The 18,656-nt window shown below is 33.8% G+C and overlaps 1 protein-coding gene and 1 pseudogene across 3 annotated transcripts in view; one reads left to right on the top strand and one right to left on the bottom strand.

The window, feature by feature from the left end:
• SHOC2 (SHOC2 leucine rich repeat scaffold protein) overlaps positions 1–18,656 on the bottom strand; it is a 108,430-nt gene that overhangs the window by 29,719 nt on the left and 60,055 nt on the right. For 2 of the 3 annotated variants that reach the window (XM_053583618.1, XM_053583619.1), the window contains exon 3: positions 4,317–4,454. The exons of the other annotated variant lie outside the window; for it this stretch is intronic. In XM_053583618.1, coding sequence (XP_053439593.1) covers positions 4,317–4,454 — 138 coding nt within the window. The remainder of the gene's footprint in view (positions 1–4,316; positions 4,455–18,656) is intronic. 3 annotated transcript variants of the gene reach the window in all.
• On the top strand, positions 13,990–14,072 carry LOC128582644 (uncharacterized; annotated as a pseudogene).

The following is an 18,656-nucleotide window of genomic DNA, read 5'->3' as shown; positions in this document are numbered from 1 at the left end:
GTATCTTAAATTTTGATACTCTTATCTAATGTGAATAAAAGTACCACAACATTTTGTGTTTCTAAAGACTGAGCATGATTTTGGATTTCATACAAGAAGTTATTTTTTGAAAGTGCTTTTTATATGACATTCCACTGAAAAGTGATCATGTTAAGATTATAAATGATTCCTTTTCTCCTTCACTGTGCCAGTTAACTGGTTATTCAAAACAAGCAAAATTAAAGATAAATATTTAAAACATGAGGACACTAAATATGTCACTAAGTAATTTAAGAAAACATATTGCAATAAAAATTAAACATATATGCTGAATTGGCCCACACTTCCCTAGATTGTACCAGGGAAATGTGAAGATAATACGGAAGTAAGACCCTGAAATATCAACGCTGAGAAATAAACAATTCTAATTTCTAAAGTTCTACAACTGTTTTATTTCTCCTTTGGTTGGCCAGGAGGAAAGATTATGTCACTTAAAATGGGGGGAAACAAATTGACAGGCCTCCTATTTTTGTACATTCAATTCCAGAAGACAGTAGAACTACTTCTTGGGTCTACTAAGAACCTCAAGAAAAGGAAGTTTGACACATGATTTTATAGCCATTCAAACTGTTCAAGAATAAAGGTTAGCAACATCCAAGAACAATAGGAGATTATTGTTCCCACGAACTATTTTTGAGAAAACTATTATCAGATTGACATTGACCAACTAAGAAATGACAAAGGTAACTGTGGCAACAGGACCACTGATGAATATTAAGACTAAAACAAAAGGAAAACTAGCCTACCAAGATATGTTACTCTTCCTGGCAATGGAAAAATATTAGTAGAAAAAAAGAGACCCAAAATGCAAGAAGTAGAATAAATTCACTGATGGCCTAATCTGTGCTGTAAATGACATTTATGGAAATGCCATCGAACAAATTGAAACATACATTCAACTGCACATGGAATATTTATCAAGATAGACCATAAACTCAGCCATAAAAAAGGTCTCAATAAATTTCAAAGGATTCAAGGTTATGTTTTTGACCACAATAGAATTAAAGATCAGTAACAAAAAGGTTTGTGGAAAACTGGCAAACACTGAGAACAAAATAACATACTTCTAAATAAGGCATACACCATAGAAACAAAAAGATAAATTAGAAAGTATTTTGAAGAAAAGGAAATCATTAAATGTCAGAATTTGTGAGGTCTGCTAAAGCAGAACTTAAGGGGAAATTTATAGCACTAAATGTCTTAATAAGAGAAGGCCTCAAATCAATGACCTGAAGCTTCTACCCTAAGAAACAAAAGTCAAAGCAAATAGATAAAAATAAATGATGTTCAAAGTGGAAGTTAATGAAATTAAAGCTAGAGAAATAGGGAAACTCAATAAAACTTTGAGAAAAATCAATAAAATTGATAACCCTCTAATCCTAAAGATTAGGAAAAAAAGAGAACATACCAGTTACCAATATCAGGAATGAGATAGACTCTACAGCTATTCAAATAAGGAAATGTTAAAAATAATGTTAGCCTTTAAATATGACAATTCAAAATGAATATATTCCATGATAGACACAAATGACCAAGTTTGCTCAAGAAGAAAGGGACAACCTGACTACCTCTAGATCCATTAAAGAAATTGAAATTGTTTTAAAAAAATTCCTATACTGGCTGTGTACCAGGGAATGGTGGGTTGGAACCCAGCCCTGCTGAACAAAACAAAACAAAAAATTCTTATAAAGAAAAATCCTCATCCAGATGGCTTCACTGGTGAATTTTACTAAGCATTAATTAATAGAAGAAATAATACCAATTTCATGTACACTGTTCAAAAATTGAAAAAAATACACATTCTTAACTTGTATGTGACCAGTATTGCCCTAAAATTGAAAACTGGACAAAGATTTTATACTATTATTTATGAATATATTATTTACTCAAATAAATCTAATTTTTAATAAACTTAATAACAGTCTGATTTTTATTTTTAATAAAATAGTCTAATTTTTAATTTTAATTTTTAATAAATCTAATTTCAGTCTTATGAATTTTTATCAAGTTCAGTGGGCAGGGCGCCGGCCCCATATACTGAGGTGGCAGGTTCAAACCCAGCCCTGGCCAAACTGTAACAAAAAATAGCCGGGCATTGTGGCAGGTGCCTATAGTCCTAGCTACTCAGGAGGCTGAGGCAAGATAATTGCCTAAGCTCAGGAGTTGGAGGTTGCTATGAGCTGTGATGCCACAGCACTCTACCAAGGGTGATAAAGTGAGACTCTCTTTAAAAAAAAAAAAAAATTATATTTTATTAGTTTGTTCATTGTATTACTTCTATTCTCTTTCTAGAACTACTAGTCCTGAGTCCCATGACTTTTTAACTTCTCACTTATCTTGAATGTATTTATTTTTGTCCTAGATTATAGGGGACTTCCGCTTTATCCTATAGGTCACCATTTTGGTCATTAGCTGTGTTCATTACATTATATATCATTTTCCAGTAAAGCTGATTTGGCAAATGTATTTCTAAATTGTACTCTGTTCTTGGTTTCCTTTTTGTTATCAACCTGATTGTGTTTTATAGGTGTAGTATATCCCCTTTCTGGGCTTCCCCAACCCCCAGGGTCACTTCTTTTTATTCATGTTGGCTATTTTAATTGACTTTTAAAAGAGAAAAGCAAGAAACATTGTGCTCAGTCTCTATTATCTGGAACGAATCTACTTTATAAAGGAAAGTTGGTAAACATTATGGATATTAATAAAATAATTTATTATATGTTTTAAATAATTTTTCCTCTCGGAGGGCCATCTAAATCATAATAAACCAGTGAGCTAGAATACATAATCTTTTGGCACTACAAATAGTAATATGATAGAAACAGCCATGGGCCAAATCAGGGAGACAGATGATAATGGCTAACTACTTTGTTTTTTTCTGTAGATAAATAGTTGTCCCACATAACTTAAGGCAGTCTATTCAATTCTTAAAAAATTTCCTAACCGGGCAGCACCTGTGGCTCAAGAAGTAGGGCGCCGGTCCCATATGCCAGAGGTAGTGGGTTCAAACCCACCCCGGCCAAAAACCAAAAAAAAAAAAAAAAAAAATTTCCTAACAATTGCTTCTGTTGCAATAGTGGGTATTCAAACAAACACTCCCCTTTAAAAAAAAAATTTAAAACCATCTTCTAAAATCCAAATCAGAGCACTAGCAAGATAATGACTAAGTACTTGGCCAGAAACAAGCAAAATGCTGGATAAAGAGAATTTTGTTTTCAGAGTGCTTCTCTAACCAGAAGATGTAGCTGAAAGGCAAAGGCATGTTTCTGGCAAGAGTCAAAATCTAATAAGGAACATCAGTTGGGACCCTACAGAGCTAGATCCTGCTAAAAAAAGGTAAACAGTTAATCTGCAGGAAACCTCTGAATCATTTGGGGATCAGAAAAATCCCACGTCTTGTCTCCTTAGGTACCTAACAGAAACAAACAAAAATCTTTCTGGAGAAAGATAGCATCATCATATGCCTCAAATGATTTAGTAATTGCACCTATGAAATGTTCATTATTTCGCCTGAGCCCAGGAGTTTGATACAGCCTGGGGCAAATAGAGAGAGAACCTGTCTTTACAAAAAAAAAAAAATAAATCGAAAAAGAAATATTCATTACTGAAATTATGTAAATTAAGCACACATGTGATTTTTCTAAATAGACATAGTATCCTTATACTATGCCAATAACTGAAAATGCATAAGAATTTTTAAAAATTTCCTTTACTATATGTATAAAGTTATCGGCAACTGTAAAAATAAATAAGAATATGTAAAGATAGAAACTAACACAGCTCACGTCAACTTTTTGCTATTTGGCTAAGTCTTAAAGACATATTTTGAACTTCAAGACATCTCTTTCCTCAATTATTATAGATGAGCAAACTTCAAATTATTTTTGCCATGTTTTCAAAATCAAATGGCAGTAGTTGTATTTTTCAATGTGGACTACTTTAACAAAGGGACCACACCTAATATAAAAGCATATAACATTCTGAAATAAGCAAAAACAGAAAAATCCACCAATTTTGCAGATTAAGCTAAAATAAAACATACACATGTAACTTAATATTTTATCTTCTTCATAATCCAACAGGGCTCATTTCCTAACACTTAATTATCTTTTTGCCAAGAAATGAAAATGATTTTAAATATTATCTTTTAGAAGTTTTACTACTTGACAATTTTGAATTTTAATCTCAAATTTTTATTACCAAAATGGATCAAAAAGATTCCTTTGATAGCCTGGTAGCTATAAATAAACGTCAGTATCTTCTTTCTCCTGTCATACCTATAGTATCTGGGAGATCTAGCAGTTCATTGTGCTGCAAGTCAAGGTTGGTTATCTGTGTGCAGTTTCCAATCTCCTTTGGAAGGTGTTCAAGTTGATTGTGAGCTACATCCAGCGTAATGAGGTTACATAATTCACCTGTAAATTAACCAACATAAAAATGTAATAAGCATTATCAAAGATTATATTAGATAATACTCCTAAGTGTGAGAGTAAATTTTATGATTTCTAAACAATCTTATTAGATAAGCAATTTTTATTTGAAATGGTAATTTAGGGAACACATTTGCATTGTGAGAAGAAAAAGCTTAATTTTTCGATTTCATAATAATATTTTGTTGCTGAAAATATCAACCACAAAATGTGAAACCATTATTTCAGTATGACATCTGATAAAATTAAAATGTTGCTGATAAATGATTACTTTACCCACCTGTATTGTATACTGTTTAAGTAACTAAATCAACCACAAATGTATATGCTATATATTCTAAAATTTAGAAAGCTAATTTTTTAAATCAAATTCAGCACAATAATATCAGATACATCGTCAGTTCAATTTGAAGGTCATAGTCCACCTCAAAATATATGTGCTTTCAAATATGCATGCATGCATTTTAACGCTGTACATGAATAAATACGTAATTTGAGCTTTATAAATAAAAATTGCTTCTCAACTTAATAAAACTCTAGAAGGACAGAAAATAAGATACATCCCTCCCTCCTTTTCTGGTTGAAAGGGGTAACTGGCAATTTAGACTATTCTTCGTGTTATTTAGCCTTTAAAAGGCTTTTATTTGTAACAATGTATTGGTCTTCTCATGATTTTTCTATTTATTATTTTAAAGGCAAAAGTTGGAGATATTAAAAAAGATAAACTGTATAGAATTCTATATAGTACAATGGTTCCTCAAAAATTAAACATAGAATATAATCCAGCAATTCTACTCTAAAAAAATGAGTGTGGGAAATGTTGTTAAGTTACATATAAAACACTGGCAACAAAACAAAAAAACAGATCTGATTTCATCAAAATTAAACTAGTGTGCACTAAAGGATACTGTCAAGAATGGAAAAGCAATCCACAAAATAGAAGAAAATATTTTCAAATCATATATTTGACAAGGGATTAATATACAGAATATAAAGAACTCCACAAAAAAAAAGACCATCACAAGAAAAACTCAGGCCAATAAAAAAAAGGTGAAATGGAGAAACAAGAATCCTATGTACTCAATTCTGATATGAGGACAATTAAGGTCCTAGTCCATGGTGGAGTGAGGGGTGGGAGATAGGGAGAGCTGAGAAAGGGAAGAAGGGAAAGGGTACAGGGGGACAAGGGGTGTGGTACACCTTTTAGGAGCAGGACACAATTATAAGAGGGTCCTTATCTAACAAAAGCAATCAATGTAACCTGGTTCTGAGTACCCTCAATGAATCCCCAACAATAAAAAAAAAAAAGGCAAAAGACTTCAATAGACATTTCTTCAAAGATATACAAATGGCTAATACACATATGAAAAAATGCTCAACATGAGTAATCATTAGGGAAAGGCAAATCAAAACAATTAGATACCTCTTCACACCCATTAGGATGGCTACCATCAATAACCAGAAAATAAAAAGTATCAGTAAAGGTATAGAGAAATTGGAATCTTTTGGCATTGCTGGTGGAAATGTAAAATGGAGCAGCAACTATGGAAAACAGTAAAATGGTTCCTCAAAAAATTAAACATAGAATTACCATATAATTCAGCAATTCCACTTCAGAATATATGCCCAACAGAACTGAAAGTGGGGACTCAGCTATTTGTGCATCAATGTTCACAGCAGCATTATTCACAACAGTCAAAACTGGAAATAACCCAAATGTTCACCAATGAAAATAACCAAAATGTGGCATATATATGTAATGGAATATTGTACAGTCTTACAAAGGAATAAAATTCTGATATAGCCTAAACATGTATGAACCTTGAAAAGATTATGCCAAGTGAAATAAGCCATATACAAAAGAATATTTAGATGGTTCCACTTATATGCGGCACCCAGAAGAGTCAAATTCATAGAGACAGAAAGTAGAATAGTGCTACCAGCTGCTGAAGAGAAAAGGGAAGAAAAATTTTTTGTTTAATAGGTATAAAGTTTCAGGAAAAGATGATAAAGTACCTTATAAGGCTAGCAGTACCTTGATATTAAAACTAGACAAAGATAGTATAAATAAAACTATCAAACACAAAAATCCTCAACAAAATATTAAAATTAAATTCAACAGTTTAAAAACAATTATATACCATGATCAACTAAGATTAATTCCAGACATGCATGGTGGGTTCATTATTTGAAAATCAATCAAAGACATTAACCATATAAAAACCTAAGGAAGTAAAATCATTTGATGATTCAAGGAAGTATTTGACAAAATGCAAAATGCTTGAGGAAAATAAATCTCAAGTCAAAAGCTAGAGTCCTACCATCCTGAGAAGCCACAGGACAATTTTCAGGGTTATGAAATGGAATAAAACAGTGCTTCTCTAATTACATATGGTGAAGGATCAGTTTTTTAGTTCCAGTTTATTCCCCCAATTGGTTGTGGACCAATATTTTTTAAAACAAACAAACAAACAAACAAAAAAAAAAAACCTCACACTCTTAGATACCCTAGCAACGTCAAATTGTTACACAAAATTCTAAATGCTTACTTTACATTCCTGTTTTTAATTTGGGTAAGTTGGTAACAAAATTTGGTGGTCCAGTACCTGTCTTGTGAGTAGGCCACACCTTGACCAGGATTAGAACAGGAAAAAAAAACAATTCCCTGATCCCAAGATATTGAGTTTGGGTTGGTAAAGAAAGTAACAATAAAGAGACAGAAATAAAATCCAAAGGAAGACAAGTTTTGGTAAGGAGTTATATTTCATTCATGAGATAACAGGGAGACATGCAGGTAGAATATTTAATGGCTAATTAGGAAATAAGGAACCATAAAGAATAAGTGATCATGGTAGAACACTTTTAACAGGCAGTTAGGGTTAATAATCTGTAAGTATTGAGCTTTTAGCTAATGGTAATGGTGGAGTCTTGCTGATAATTAAAAACTCTGGATAAAATATTTAAAGCCAGGTGCTAAACCTGTAGTCCCAGGTATTCTGGAGGTTGAGGTAAGAGGACTGCTTGAGGCCAAGAGTTAGAGACCAGCCTATAGCAAGATCCCATCTCTTAAATAAATAAAATACAAAAATAAAATATTTTAATATCACCATTTAAAAGTATACACAGACCAAAGTAGAAACTAGAAGGCATTTGACTCCTGAAAAAAATAGAACCAGGCAAGCAAACTCTTCTAAAATAATGTCCCTGGAACTTCCCCCATGAATAACTATATACATTGCATTATTACCCCTTGAATGTGTCCTAAACTCAGTGACTTCCTTCTTACCAAGAAAATATGGCAAAGGTGATGGGATGTTACATCTTTAATTAGGTTACAAAAGACTGTGACTTCTATCTTGCTAGTATTCTCCTTATTCATTTTTCAGTTTAAATCCTTTGATAAAGCATGCTGTACCATGCTGAAGAGATCTATATGGAAAGAACAGAGCAGTCTTAAAACAGTCAACAAGAAACTAAAACCCTCAGTCCAGCAACCTGCTAGAAACCGAATCCTGACAACCTCATCTAAGCTTGTATGTGCACCCTTTCCCAGATGAACGAACCTTCAGATACCAACCACCTCAGCCCTGGTTAACAATTTAACTCAAGAGACCTTATGAGAGATCCTGAATCAGAAGGTCCAGTTAAGCTGTGCCTGACACATGAACCAAAGAAGATAATAAATTATCTATTTATTGTAAGATAACAAATGATTATTGTTTTAAGAACTATCTTTTAGAGTAATTTGTTATACAAAAATCCATAATATAGGGATCACATGAAGTCCATATTTTTAAATACCTTATTATAAAGTCTTTACCATGAAGTTGCCCAAAAAATTGCTGTGGAAAATAAACCTCAAGTCAAAAATCTTATTGGCCTGAGAACCCAGAGGACAATTTTCAGAGTTATGAGAGCGGCTGGAATTCAAGGATGGATATCTTAGAAGTAGGAAACCACAATGAGTGGAGTCCCCAAATCTGCATATACAAACTCATCAAATTCTTAGCTGATTCCAAAATTAGACTTGTGAGAAAGGAGACTGCAAGAAGCCTAAGGGAAAAACAACAGCTAGCAAAATAAAAGAGCTGAGCAAAGACTTCAATAGCTACCAAGTATGGTGGATAAGAGTTTAGAATTTCTGGCTCAGCATTCATAACTTAGTGAGTAGGGCGCCAGTCACATACACCAAGGCTGGTTAGGTTTGGGCCCCGCCCTGGCCTGCTAAACAGCAGTGACAACTACAACCAAAAAATAGCCAGGCATTGTGGCGGACGCCTGTAGTCCCAATTCTTTGGGAGGCTGAGACAAGAGAATTAAGCCCAAGAGTTTAAGATTGCTGTGAGCTGTGATGCCATGGCACTCTACTGAGGATGACGTAGTGGGACTCTGTCTCAAAAAAAAAAAAAAAAAAAAAGTTTATAATTTCAGTCCTGCCAAGTTAGAGGGGTGAGGAAACCAAATTCCAAAAGGGATATCACATAGGAATAAAGACCACATCTCAAAATGTGCCCAAGGTTAAAGGGCATAACTAAATAGATCCATCTGAAGAACTAAATCTTAGTTTCTACATGGTCAAAGACACTCAATAATACCTAAACTGCCTAGTATAACAAAACTTAATACTTGTCAGAGGATAACAGAACCTATTGTAGTTATAATATCAACCACTTCTACTAGCCAGTCAAAAATTACTAGACTTGCTTCCATTTCTGGCCATAATGCAACTAGAAAATGAACAAAATACATGAGAAAATGGTTTACAGAGAGCAGATTAGCCATACACAGGAAAACTATATGAGTTCTATGACTTCTCCGGGTTCCTGCCTGGAGGCATGTTCCAAGTCACAAAAAAGCAGGGAAGGAATACTGAACAAAGCCAACAATTTCAGAGTTGTAGCAAAAGGTCTGAGTTTACAAAGACCAAGGTGGCTACAATTTGAGGGGCAAAATTAGAGAGAGAATGGAGAAATTTATGCAATCTGTAGGAAAATCTCTTTCAGTCTTTGCCTAAATTCGATCTGCCTGTATGTGAAAACAAATTACCAAAGGTCAGGCAAAGAACCAGCAAAAAGTAGCAACTCAACAATTCCCAGCAGTCAAATATTCACAGCAAGGGTGTGAATATTTTAAAACTCTCAGAAAAGACCTCCTAAAATACAGTTTATAAGGATCACTTCTTAGTGGGGCTAAATAAGATACTGACCAAAGGCTGCTGAAAATACCTTAACAAAGTGTAAAAGCAAGCCACAAAAGGATCAAACTGACTCCAAAGTCTTCACTGTATGCCAGAACAAAGTCTAGCATGATTTAGAAGGATACAACAGGGCAGCGCCTGTGGCTCAGTGGGTAGGGCTCTGGCCTTATATACCGAGGGTGGCAGGTTCAAGCCCGACCCTGGCCAAATTGCAACAACAACAAAATGTGGCAGGCACCTATAGTCCCAGCTGCTTGGGAGGCTGAGGCAAGAGAATTGCCTAAGCCTAGCAGCTGGAGGTTGCTGTGAGCTGAGTGACGCCTCGGCATTCTACTGAGGGCGATAAAGTGAGACTCTGTCTCTACAAAAATAAATAGAAGGATACAACAAAAGATCCAACAATATGAAAATTACAATGCTGATGTCCAATTGAAATTACTAAACACGCAGAAGAAGCAGGAAAATTTAACCCACAACCAGTAGAAAAATCATTCCATTGTAAGAACTAGAACTAGAAGACAAGGACATTGAAAGTGCTATTAAAAATGAGCTCCATGTGTTCAAGAAGGCCAAACAAATTTGAACAAATACTCAATCTAGAATTTAAAGAGGTAAAAAAAACCATATCTGAAGTGAAAATTTCATTGTATGAGATTAATACATTTAGACAGTGAAGAAATTACATGTGCCAACAGAAAAAATAGCAATAATCTAAAACACATACACACTCACATAAATAAGCAGAGTATCAGTGACCTGAAAGATAATATAAAGATGTCTAACATATAGGTAAGAAAATATTTAGAGAACAGAAAAGAAAGGATCACAAAAGATTAAAGTTGCAAGAAATAAAGGTCAGAAACTAACCCAAAAGAGCTCCTGGTAACCAAACCTGGAACAACTTGAACAATAAAAAAATTCATAAAAATACTGGTTTATAACCCATAGAATGGGGGGGAGGGGGGGGAATGAGTCCAGAGTGACATAAATAACAAACAAATAGGGAGAAAAGATAGCTCTTTTTTATAGAAGAATTCTAATTAATAAATGCAAAAAGGAATGAATGGAATGATAGAACTAAAAAGAATTCACCATCAAGATATTTTAATAACTGTTACAGGGAGGAACCACCAATGACCCTAAAATGAATGAGCAAAAAATAAAGAAAAAATGTGATACCTGCATAGTCTGAAATTAGTACCTCCTCCCAAAATAATTATTAATTAATTATCTGAGTGACATAACTGTATATTTTACAAACACTAGAAGCATAACAATGCCAGGCACAGTGGCTCACACCTGTAATCCCAGTGTTTGGGGAGGGTAAGATGAAAGGTAGGTGGAAGGATCATTTAAGGTCAGGAGCTGGAGACCAGCCCGGGCACCATAATAAAGATTGTGTCTTTATAAAACATAAAAACAATTAGCCAGGCATGTGCCTGTAGTCCTAGCTACTCAGGAAACAGGCAGGATGATTGCCTGAGCCCTGGATTTGAGGCTATAGTGATTATGACTATACCACTGTACTTAAGCCAGGGTGACAGAATGGCATCTTGTTTTAAAAAAAAATTTTTTTAAGTTTTTCTTTTAAAGCACAACAATAAATGTGAACTTAAGCCAATAAATTCAACAAATGATATAAGGTATACAAATGCCTTGACAGATTCAAACCATAAAAATTCAATCAAGATAAAGAAAACCTAAATAACTATGTATCTATTAAATAAATTGGATTAGTAATTTAAAACTTGTCCACAAAGAAAACCCTAGTCCCAGATTGTACAACTGATAAATGAATTCTACTAAACATTTAAGGAGGAAATAATACTAATCCTATACAAACTCTTCTGGATTATAATAGAGAAAGGAACATAACCCAACTTATTCCATGATATGAATTCAGCACTACCCGGATACCACACCACTACCAAAAGAAAAAAGGGAATTATAGATTGACGACTTCAGCTGCCCAAATGTTTAACAAAATTTTAGTGAATTAAATCCAGTAATATATAAAGAGGTCCTATTAAAATATACCTAGTAGGCGCTCAAAGACTGATAAATGAATAATTTAGGTTTGTTTCACAAGCTGTGAATTTCCCTGTACTATTATATGGCTCACAGTAAGGATGTTTATATTTCAAAAATAACACTCTTGAACTTATGGAATTTTTTCAAATACTCAGAATTTAGTTCCATAAAAATCACATCAGACTTTACCAAAACACATTTGTTAAAACCACATAATTAAAAAGGGCTGGAAATATTTGTCACACAAGTTTGAACAGGTTTAGAGAGGTGGGAACTTATGCCATTACATTATTTAAATTTGTCTTAAGGGTTAAATTTTCCCTTTCATTGTAAAAATGCCTTTAAGTGGGTTTTCTAAGCCAGTGTTTCTGCAACTAAATTCTGCAACTTAAGGACACAGACTAGTGACTATATCACGTTGACTTGGTTACATGCTGTCTTTCAGGTGCAATAATTGTCCTTTTCTCCTCCTTCGCCATACTTTAACCACAGGAGAAGTCAATTGTTCCCTTGGATCCTATAGAGTCCTAAGATAGTTCGTGTCATTTTTCTGTTTTATTTTTGCTTCTTTTAGCAATAATGCTAACTTCCCTAGGTTTTTGTTGTTTAGTGAAGAATACAGCAATTTGATAATAATAGGCTAAGTTTAACAGTTCATTTATAGTTCTCTAAAGTTTCATGTTGATTTGCGCTTAAAGTTATTGTTGAACAATTATGATTCCTTTCTCCTGCCAAAGTTAAGTTACTCGTTAATATTTGTAGAAAACACTCAAATAAGATCAATATATATTACGTTACCTGGACCATGAAAGCAATTCTATCATTTCTGGCAGTCCTGGGGGAATTTCAAGAATTTGGGGGATGGGGCGGCGCCTGTGGCTCAGTGAGTAGGGCGCCGGCCCCATATACCGAGGGTGGTGGGTTCAAACCCAGCCCCGGCCAAACTGCAACAAAAAAATAGCCGGGTGTTGTGGCGGGCACCTGTAGTCCCAGCTACTCGGGAGGCTGAGGCAAGAGAATCACATAAGCCCAAGAGCTGGAAGTTGCTGTGAGCCATGTGATGCCACGGCACTCTACCGAGGGCAGTAAAGTGAGACTCTGTCTCTACAAAAAAAAAAAAAAAAAAGAATTTGGGGGATGAATATAATACTAAAAATATTACTGAAAATAATACTGAAATATTATATAACCTGTAATGCTGAAATAAATAATATATAATACTACAACATTGAAGATATTATAATTATACTATCATTACAATTATATCTTATAAACAATATGTAATATATATTATGTATATTTGTTTAATATATTGTTGTAATATTGAAATATAAAATATTAAAATAATGAAAATAGGTCATAGTATGGAGCTTAATTAAATTCATTTCAAACTATATTTACTGAAAGTTCACTAAGTAATGTCTAAAAAATTCATACAAAAATTACACAAAAAGAATAAGTTAAACTAAATATGTAGTCATTCACTTTTTTAAAAAAGGTGTTTATTCTGTTCATATTTTTATATAGACATTTATTATATATACATTTATACAATAGACTATGTAGCTAGTTATACTATGTATATAAATCATTTATGATGAAATATAACACTGCAGTATTATAAGACAGTAAGAAATTAATTTTTTTTTTTTTTGTAGAGACAGAGTCTCACTGTACTGCCCTCGGGTAGAGTGCCGTGGTGTCACACGGCTCACGGCAACCTGTAACTCTTGGGCTTACGTGATTCCCTTGCCTCAGCCTCCCGAGTAGCTGGGACTACAGGCGCCCGCCACAACGCCCGGCTATTTTTGTTGTTGTTGTTGCAGTTTGGCCGGGCTGGGTTTGAACCTGCCACCCTCGGTATATGGGGCCGGCGCCCTACTCACTGAGCCACAGGCACCGCCCAAGAAATTAATCTTTTTACTGTTAGTCAAGTAGCTAAAAAAAACCTGCTGAGTCTTAGATCCAGCCCAGGGTGAAACAGATCTACAAAGAAAATTATGCAACACTGTTGGAAGAAACTGAAGAGAACACACAAAAAAGGAAAAACACATTCCCTGTTCATGGATTGAAAAGATGAATATACTATTAAAATGACTGTGCTACCCAAAGTGATCTACATACTCAATATAATCTCTATCAAAATGCCAAAGCTTTCGTCACAGTGGGAGGGGGCCTAAAAGTTGTGTGAAACCACAGAATACTGAATGACCAAAGCAATCTTGAGCAAAAAGCAAAAAACTTGTGGCATCATACCACCTGACTTCAAAACATACTATAAAACCTATAGTTAGCTTTGCGCAGTGGCAGTATCGTAGCCAATGAGGTTTATCCGAGGCGCGATTATTGCTAATTAAAACCTATAGCCTATAAATACTATAGTAAACCAAACCGCACAGAATTGGCAGAAAACAGACATATAGACCACAGTAATAGAGTAAAGAATGCAGAAAGAAATTCATGTATTTACAGCCAACTGATTTTCAACAATGCAACCAAGAACATACATTGAAGAAAGTCTCTTCAATACACAGTGCTGGGAAAATCTAACATCCACATGCAGAGAAATGAAACTAGACTCCTATATCTCACCATATGCAAAAGTCAACTCAAAATGGACTAAAGACTTAATGTAAGGCCAAATACTATGAAACTACAAGACAAAAACATTATGGAAACAATTCAGGACACTGGTCTCGGCAAAGATTTTATGGATAAAACCTCCAAAGTACAAGGAACAAAAGTAAAAACAGACAAACAGGATTAGATTATATCAAACTAAAAAGTTTCTGCACAGCAAAGCAAACAATCGACAGACTGAAGAGACAAGCTGCAGAATAGGAGAAAATATTGCAAACTATTCCTGTGACAAGGAATTAATATCTAAATTAGAATATACAAGTAACTCAACAGCAAAAACCCTAATACGTAGTAATGCAATAAAAAAAAAAAATGGGCAAATGAGGCCAGACACAGTGGCTCACACCTATAATCCTAGCATTCAAGGAAACTGAAGCAGGAAGATCACTGAAGTTCAGGAGTTTAAGACGAACTGAGCAATATAGCAAGAAACTGCGCCTACAAAAAATAAAAAAAAATTTAGTCAGAGGTAGTGGCACACATTTGTAGTCCCAGCTACTCAGGAGGTTGAGGCAGAGGATCATTTCAGCTTAGGAGTTTGAGGTTGCTGTATGATGATACCACTGCACTCTAGCCTGGACAACAGAATGAGATCCTGTCAAAAAAAAAAAGAAGAAAGAAAGAAAGAAAAGAAAAAGAAAAAAAGGAAGAAGAAAGAAAGGCAAATAAATGGCCAACTATATGGAAAAAGTGCTCAAAATGTGGAATGTAAGTGTCTTGGCACAGTAACTGAGATGTACCACCAGGAAGGCTATGTTAACCATTATGATGAAAATGTGTCAAACGGTCTATGAAGCTAGTGTATGATGCCCCATGATCATATCAATGTACACAGCTATGATTTAATAAAAAAAAATAAAAATAAAAAAGAAATATAAAAAAAAAAAGAAAGAAAAAGTGCTCAACATCACTAACCAACAGGAAAATGCAAATCAAAACCACAATGAGATATCTATTTTCAAAAAGACAAAAAATAAACCAGGTTTGGGGTCTTCCTACTATAAACTCAGTGCTTTTGGAGACAAAGGAGGGAGGATCACATGAGGCCAGGAGTTTGAAACTAGCCTGGGCAACATAGGGAGAACCTCATCTCTACAAACTAATACTACTATTGCTATTACTATTGATAAACAGCTGAGTGCGATGAAGCACACACACACTTCTAGCTACTCAGACAGCTGAAGCAGAAGGATCATGTCAGCCCAGGAATTCAAGCTCATAGTGAGCCATAATTACATCACCCACTGCACTGCTCTAGTCTAAGCAATGGATCAAGATTCTGTCTGGGGTAGGGAGGAGTACAAAAAATAACAATAACAAATGCTGGTGTGAATACAGAGAACTCTTAAACACTGTTGATAGCAATGTAAATTAGTACAGCCATCATGGAAAACAGTATAAAGGTTCCTCAAAAAAACTAAGAAAACAAAAACCCTACCATAAGACCAAGCATCCCTACTAGTGGGTATCCAGCCAAAGGAAAGGAAATCAGTATACAGAAAATATACCTGCATTCTCATGTATATTATACTATTTACAATAGCCAAGATATGGAATCAATCTAAGTATCCCTCATCACATAAATGGTTATCAAAAATGTGGTGTTCATATATATATATATATATATATATATATATATATATATACACACACAATGGAATGCTATTCAGTCATTAAAAAGGATGAAATCTTGTCATTCTTTGCAACATGGATGAGCCTGGAGGACATTACATTAAGTGAAATAAGCCAGGCACAGAAAGGTAAATACCACATGTCCTCACTTATATGTGAAAGCTAAAAAAGTTGATCTTACAGAAGTAGAGAGCATACTGATTACTAGAGGCTAAGAAGAGTGGGGAGAGACAACCTCTCTGTTTAGATTATAGTTAGATAAGAAGATCTACAACACTGTAGGGTGACTACAGTTAATAATTTATTATATATTTTCAAATAGCCAGAAAAGAGGATTCTGAATGTTCCTACACAAAGAAATGATAAATGTCTGGGGTGATGAATATGCTAATTACCCTGATTTGAGCATTACATATTGTATGGAAATATTACACTGTCTCCTACAAATATGTACAATTATTAGTTATTTCATATCTGAATTATGTAAGAGTTGTTTTTCAAATGGCTAAAAATGATCTGGGTTCTCAAAAAGCATACACTTTAACATATTAGATCATTTTCCTAAGCATTATTCTGATGATCAGACCCACCATAAAATCATATACTATATTGCTAAAATGCTACAGAGGATGCAAAAAAAAAAGTGTATACATACACACTTTAAGAAAAACTATCAAAATTGCAATATTCAATATATATGATAACAAAAGATGACTACAAATCACATTAAGTACCTCTTGTAATTGCAAAAGTCAAACATGATTTGAGTATTACAAATTTAATAGTTTTTTTTTCTTAAAAACTATTTTTCTTAAAATATGTATATATTTTCTGGCATCCTCTGATTGTAGCATTTTATTGAACAATGTAAGATAGATTTTTAAAAATACTTTGATTTAGCATTTTTTAAAGAAAGAATAATAAAGGGAAAACTTTCAAAAAAAAAAAAAGGGAAGAAATCTTACAGCCTTAATTCAATGAGGGAAAAGAAATCATAGAAATATTAGCAAAAGAAAAAGAGAAAGTTTATTTCTCATTTCAAGGAGCAACCATTTCTTTCCCAGAAATAAAAATCCTTTAAAATTTCATTGTCCAGAGTTTCCTGAACCAAAGAGATTCATCATCATTCAAACTGTCTACCTGATGTCCCCCACTCTAATCCACCCTGGAAAAAAGAATACACAAAAGTACATCTGTAACAGGAAACTCAAAGGAACCAATCAGTGAGGAAAGGGGGAAAGTGTTTAGTTCATTTTCCCTCTAAAAAGATGATTTCTTGACTGTGTGGGTGCAGAGTGAAGAGTCTCTTTAACGATCAGAAATGGAGAAAGAAGAAATAGCAGGAAGAATAGAACACTCATCTATAAGAAAAAGCAATGACTGAGGGTTCAATCTGTCTACATAAAAAATAAGACATTTATTTTATTTGTCCAGGCCTTATCATATAAAAAAGAAATTTAATTAACATTACAAAATGAAAGTTTTCTTCGGTAGTTTATGACACATTATCTCTGCCTATGAACTACCTGTTCAGTCTCTTTTTTTCTGTTTTCTGCCAGCCTTTACCCATGTGACCATATGTAACTGGTATCAAATCTCATTACATTAGTAAAGATGCCATTATGCTTAAACGAACAAATGTTCTAATTTCAATATATTTTCCTAGTAATGCAGAGTACAAAACAACCTTGTATAATGGCTAATTTCCAATTACATTACTTAAACTAAAATGGCTGTATTTTAAAAACTTCTAATTTCTTACTTTCCTCAAATATACTAAAAACAAACTAGATGGCCTGACTGAAAGTGATACTCATTCAACCACGAAAAATAAGAAGTAATATGCATAACATAAATCTAATATATACCTATAATGTAGCTTTAATATGCATAATGGAAGTGTAACAAAATTATAATTAGCATATATTTTTAATTGAAAATTCCCTTATAAGTTTCAGCAGTAAAATCAAATTACAATAAAGATATTTAAAACTTTAAGAAATATCAGATTTCCATTTTACCCATTGTGCATGGGTCTTGCTTTGTAGACATTCTCAAAGATACTTAGAATTTTTTTTTAAAGTTAAAACCATCACAGTAAGATTTTACATCACAGAAAATAATCTATTCTTGTCTTTCCTTTATAAAAAAGGTAGATTTCAAGAATTAAAAGCAAGGAGCTGCAAATTTTCAAAACCACAATGAAATACCAATTCACAAATACAGAATCACTTAATTAAAAAACAGATAATAATAAGAATATTAAGTAGAGAAATTGGAGTATTTGGCCAGGCATAGTGTGAACTCCTGTAATCTCAGCACTTTGGGAGGCCAAGCAAGGCAAGAAGAAGTTTGCAGCCAGGAACTGGATACCAGCCTGGTCAATATAGCAAGATCCTGTCTCTACAAAAAATTATTAGCCAGGCTTGGTGGCATAGTTACTTCAAGGCCAGGAGTTAGTGATGAAAATGTTCTAAAATTATTTGTGACAGACAACTTTGTGAATATACTAAAAACTCCTAAATTGTACACTTTAAACATGGGAATTACATGATTATGTGAATTATATTTCAATTAAACTGTTAACACTCCCTCCCCAATCTAATGCAATAGCTTTCAACTGCAGCTGCATATATAGTAACAGTCTGCTCTTTAAAATTACAGATTCCCTGAACCTGCCAGAGACC

This window comes from Nycticebus coucang, chromosome 3, assembly GCF_027406575.1.
Source record: "Nycticebus coucang isolate mNycCou1 chromosome 3, mNycCou1.pri, whole genome shotgun sequence".
Classification (NCBI taxonomy): domain Eukaryota; kingdom Metazoa; phylum Chordata; class Mammalia; order Primates; family Lorisidae; genus Nycticebus; species Nycticebus coucang.
The sequence above is the reverse complement of the archived record's forward strand: the minus strand, read 5'-3'. Positions and strand labels throughout refer to the sequence as shown.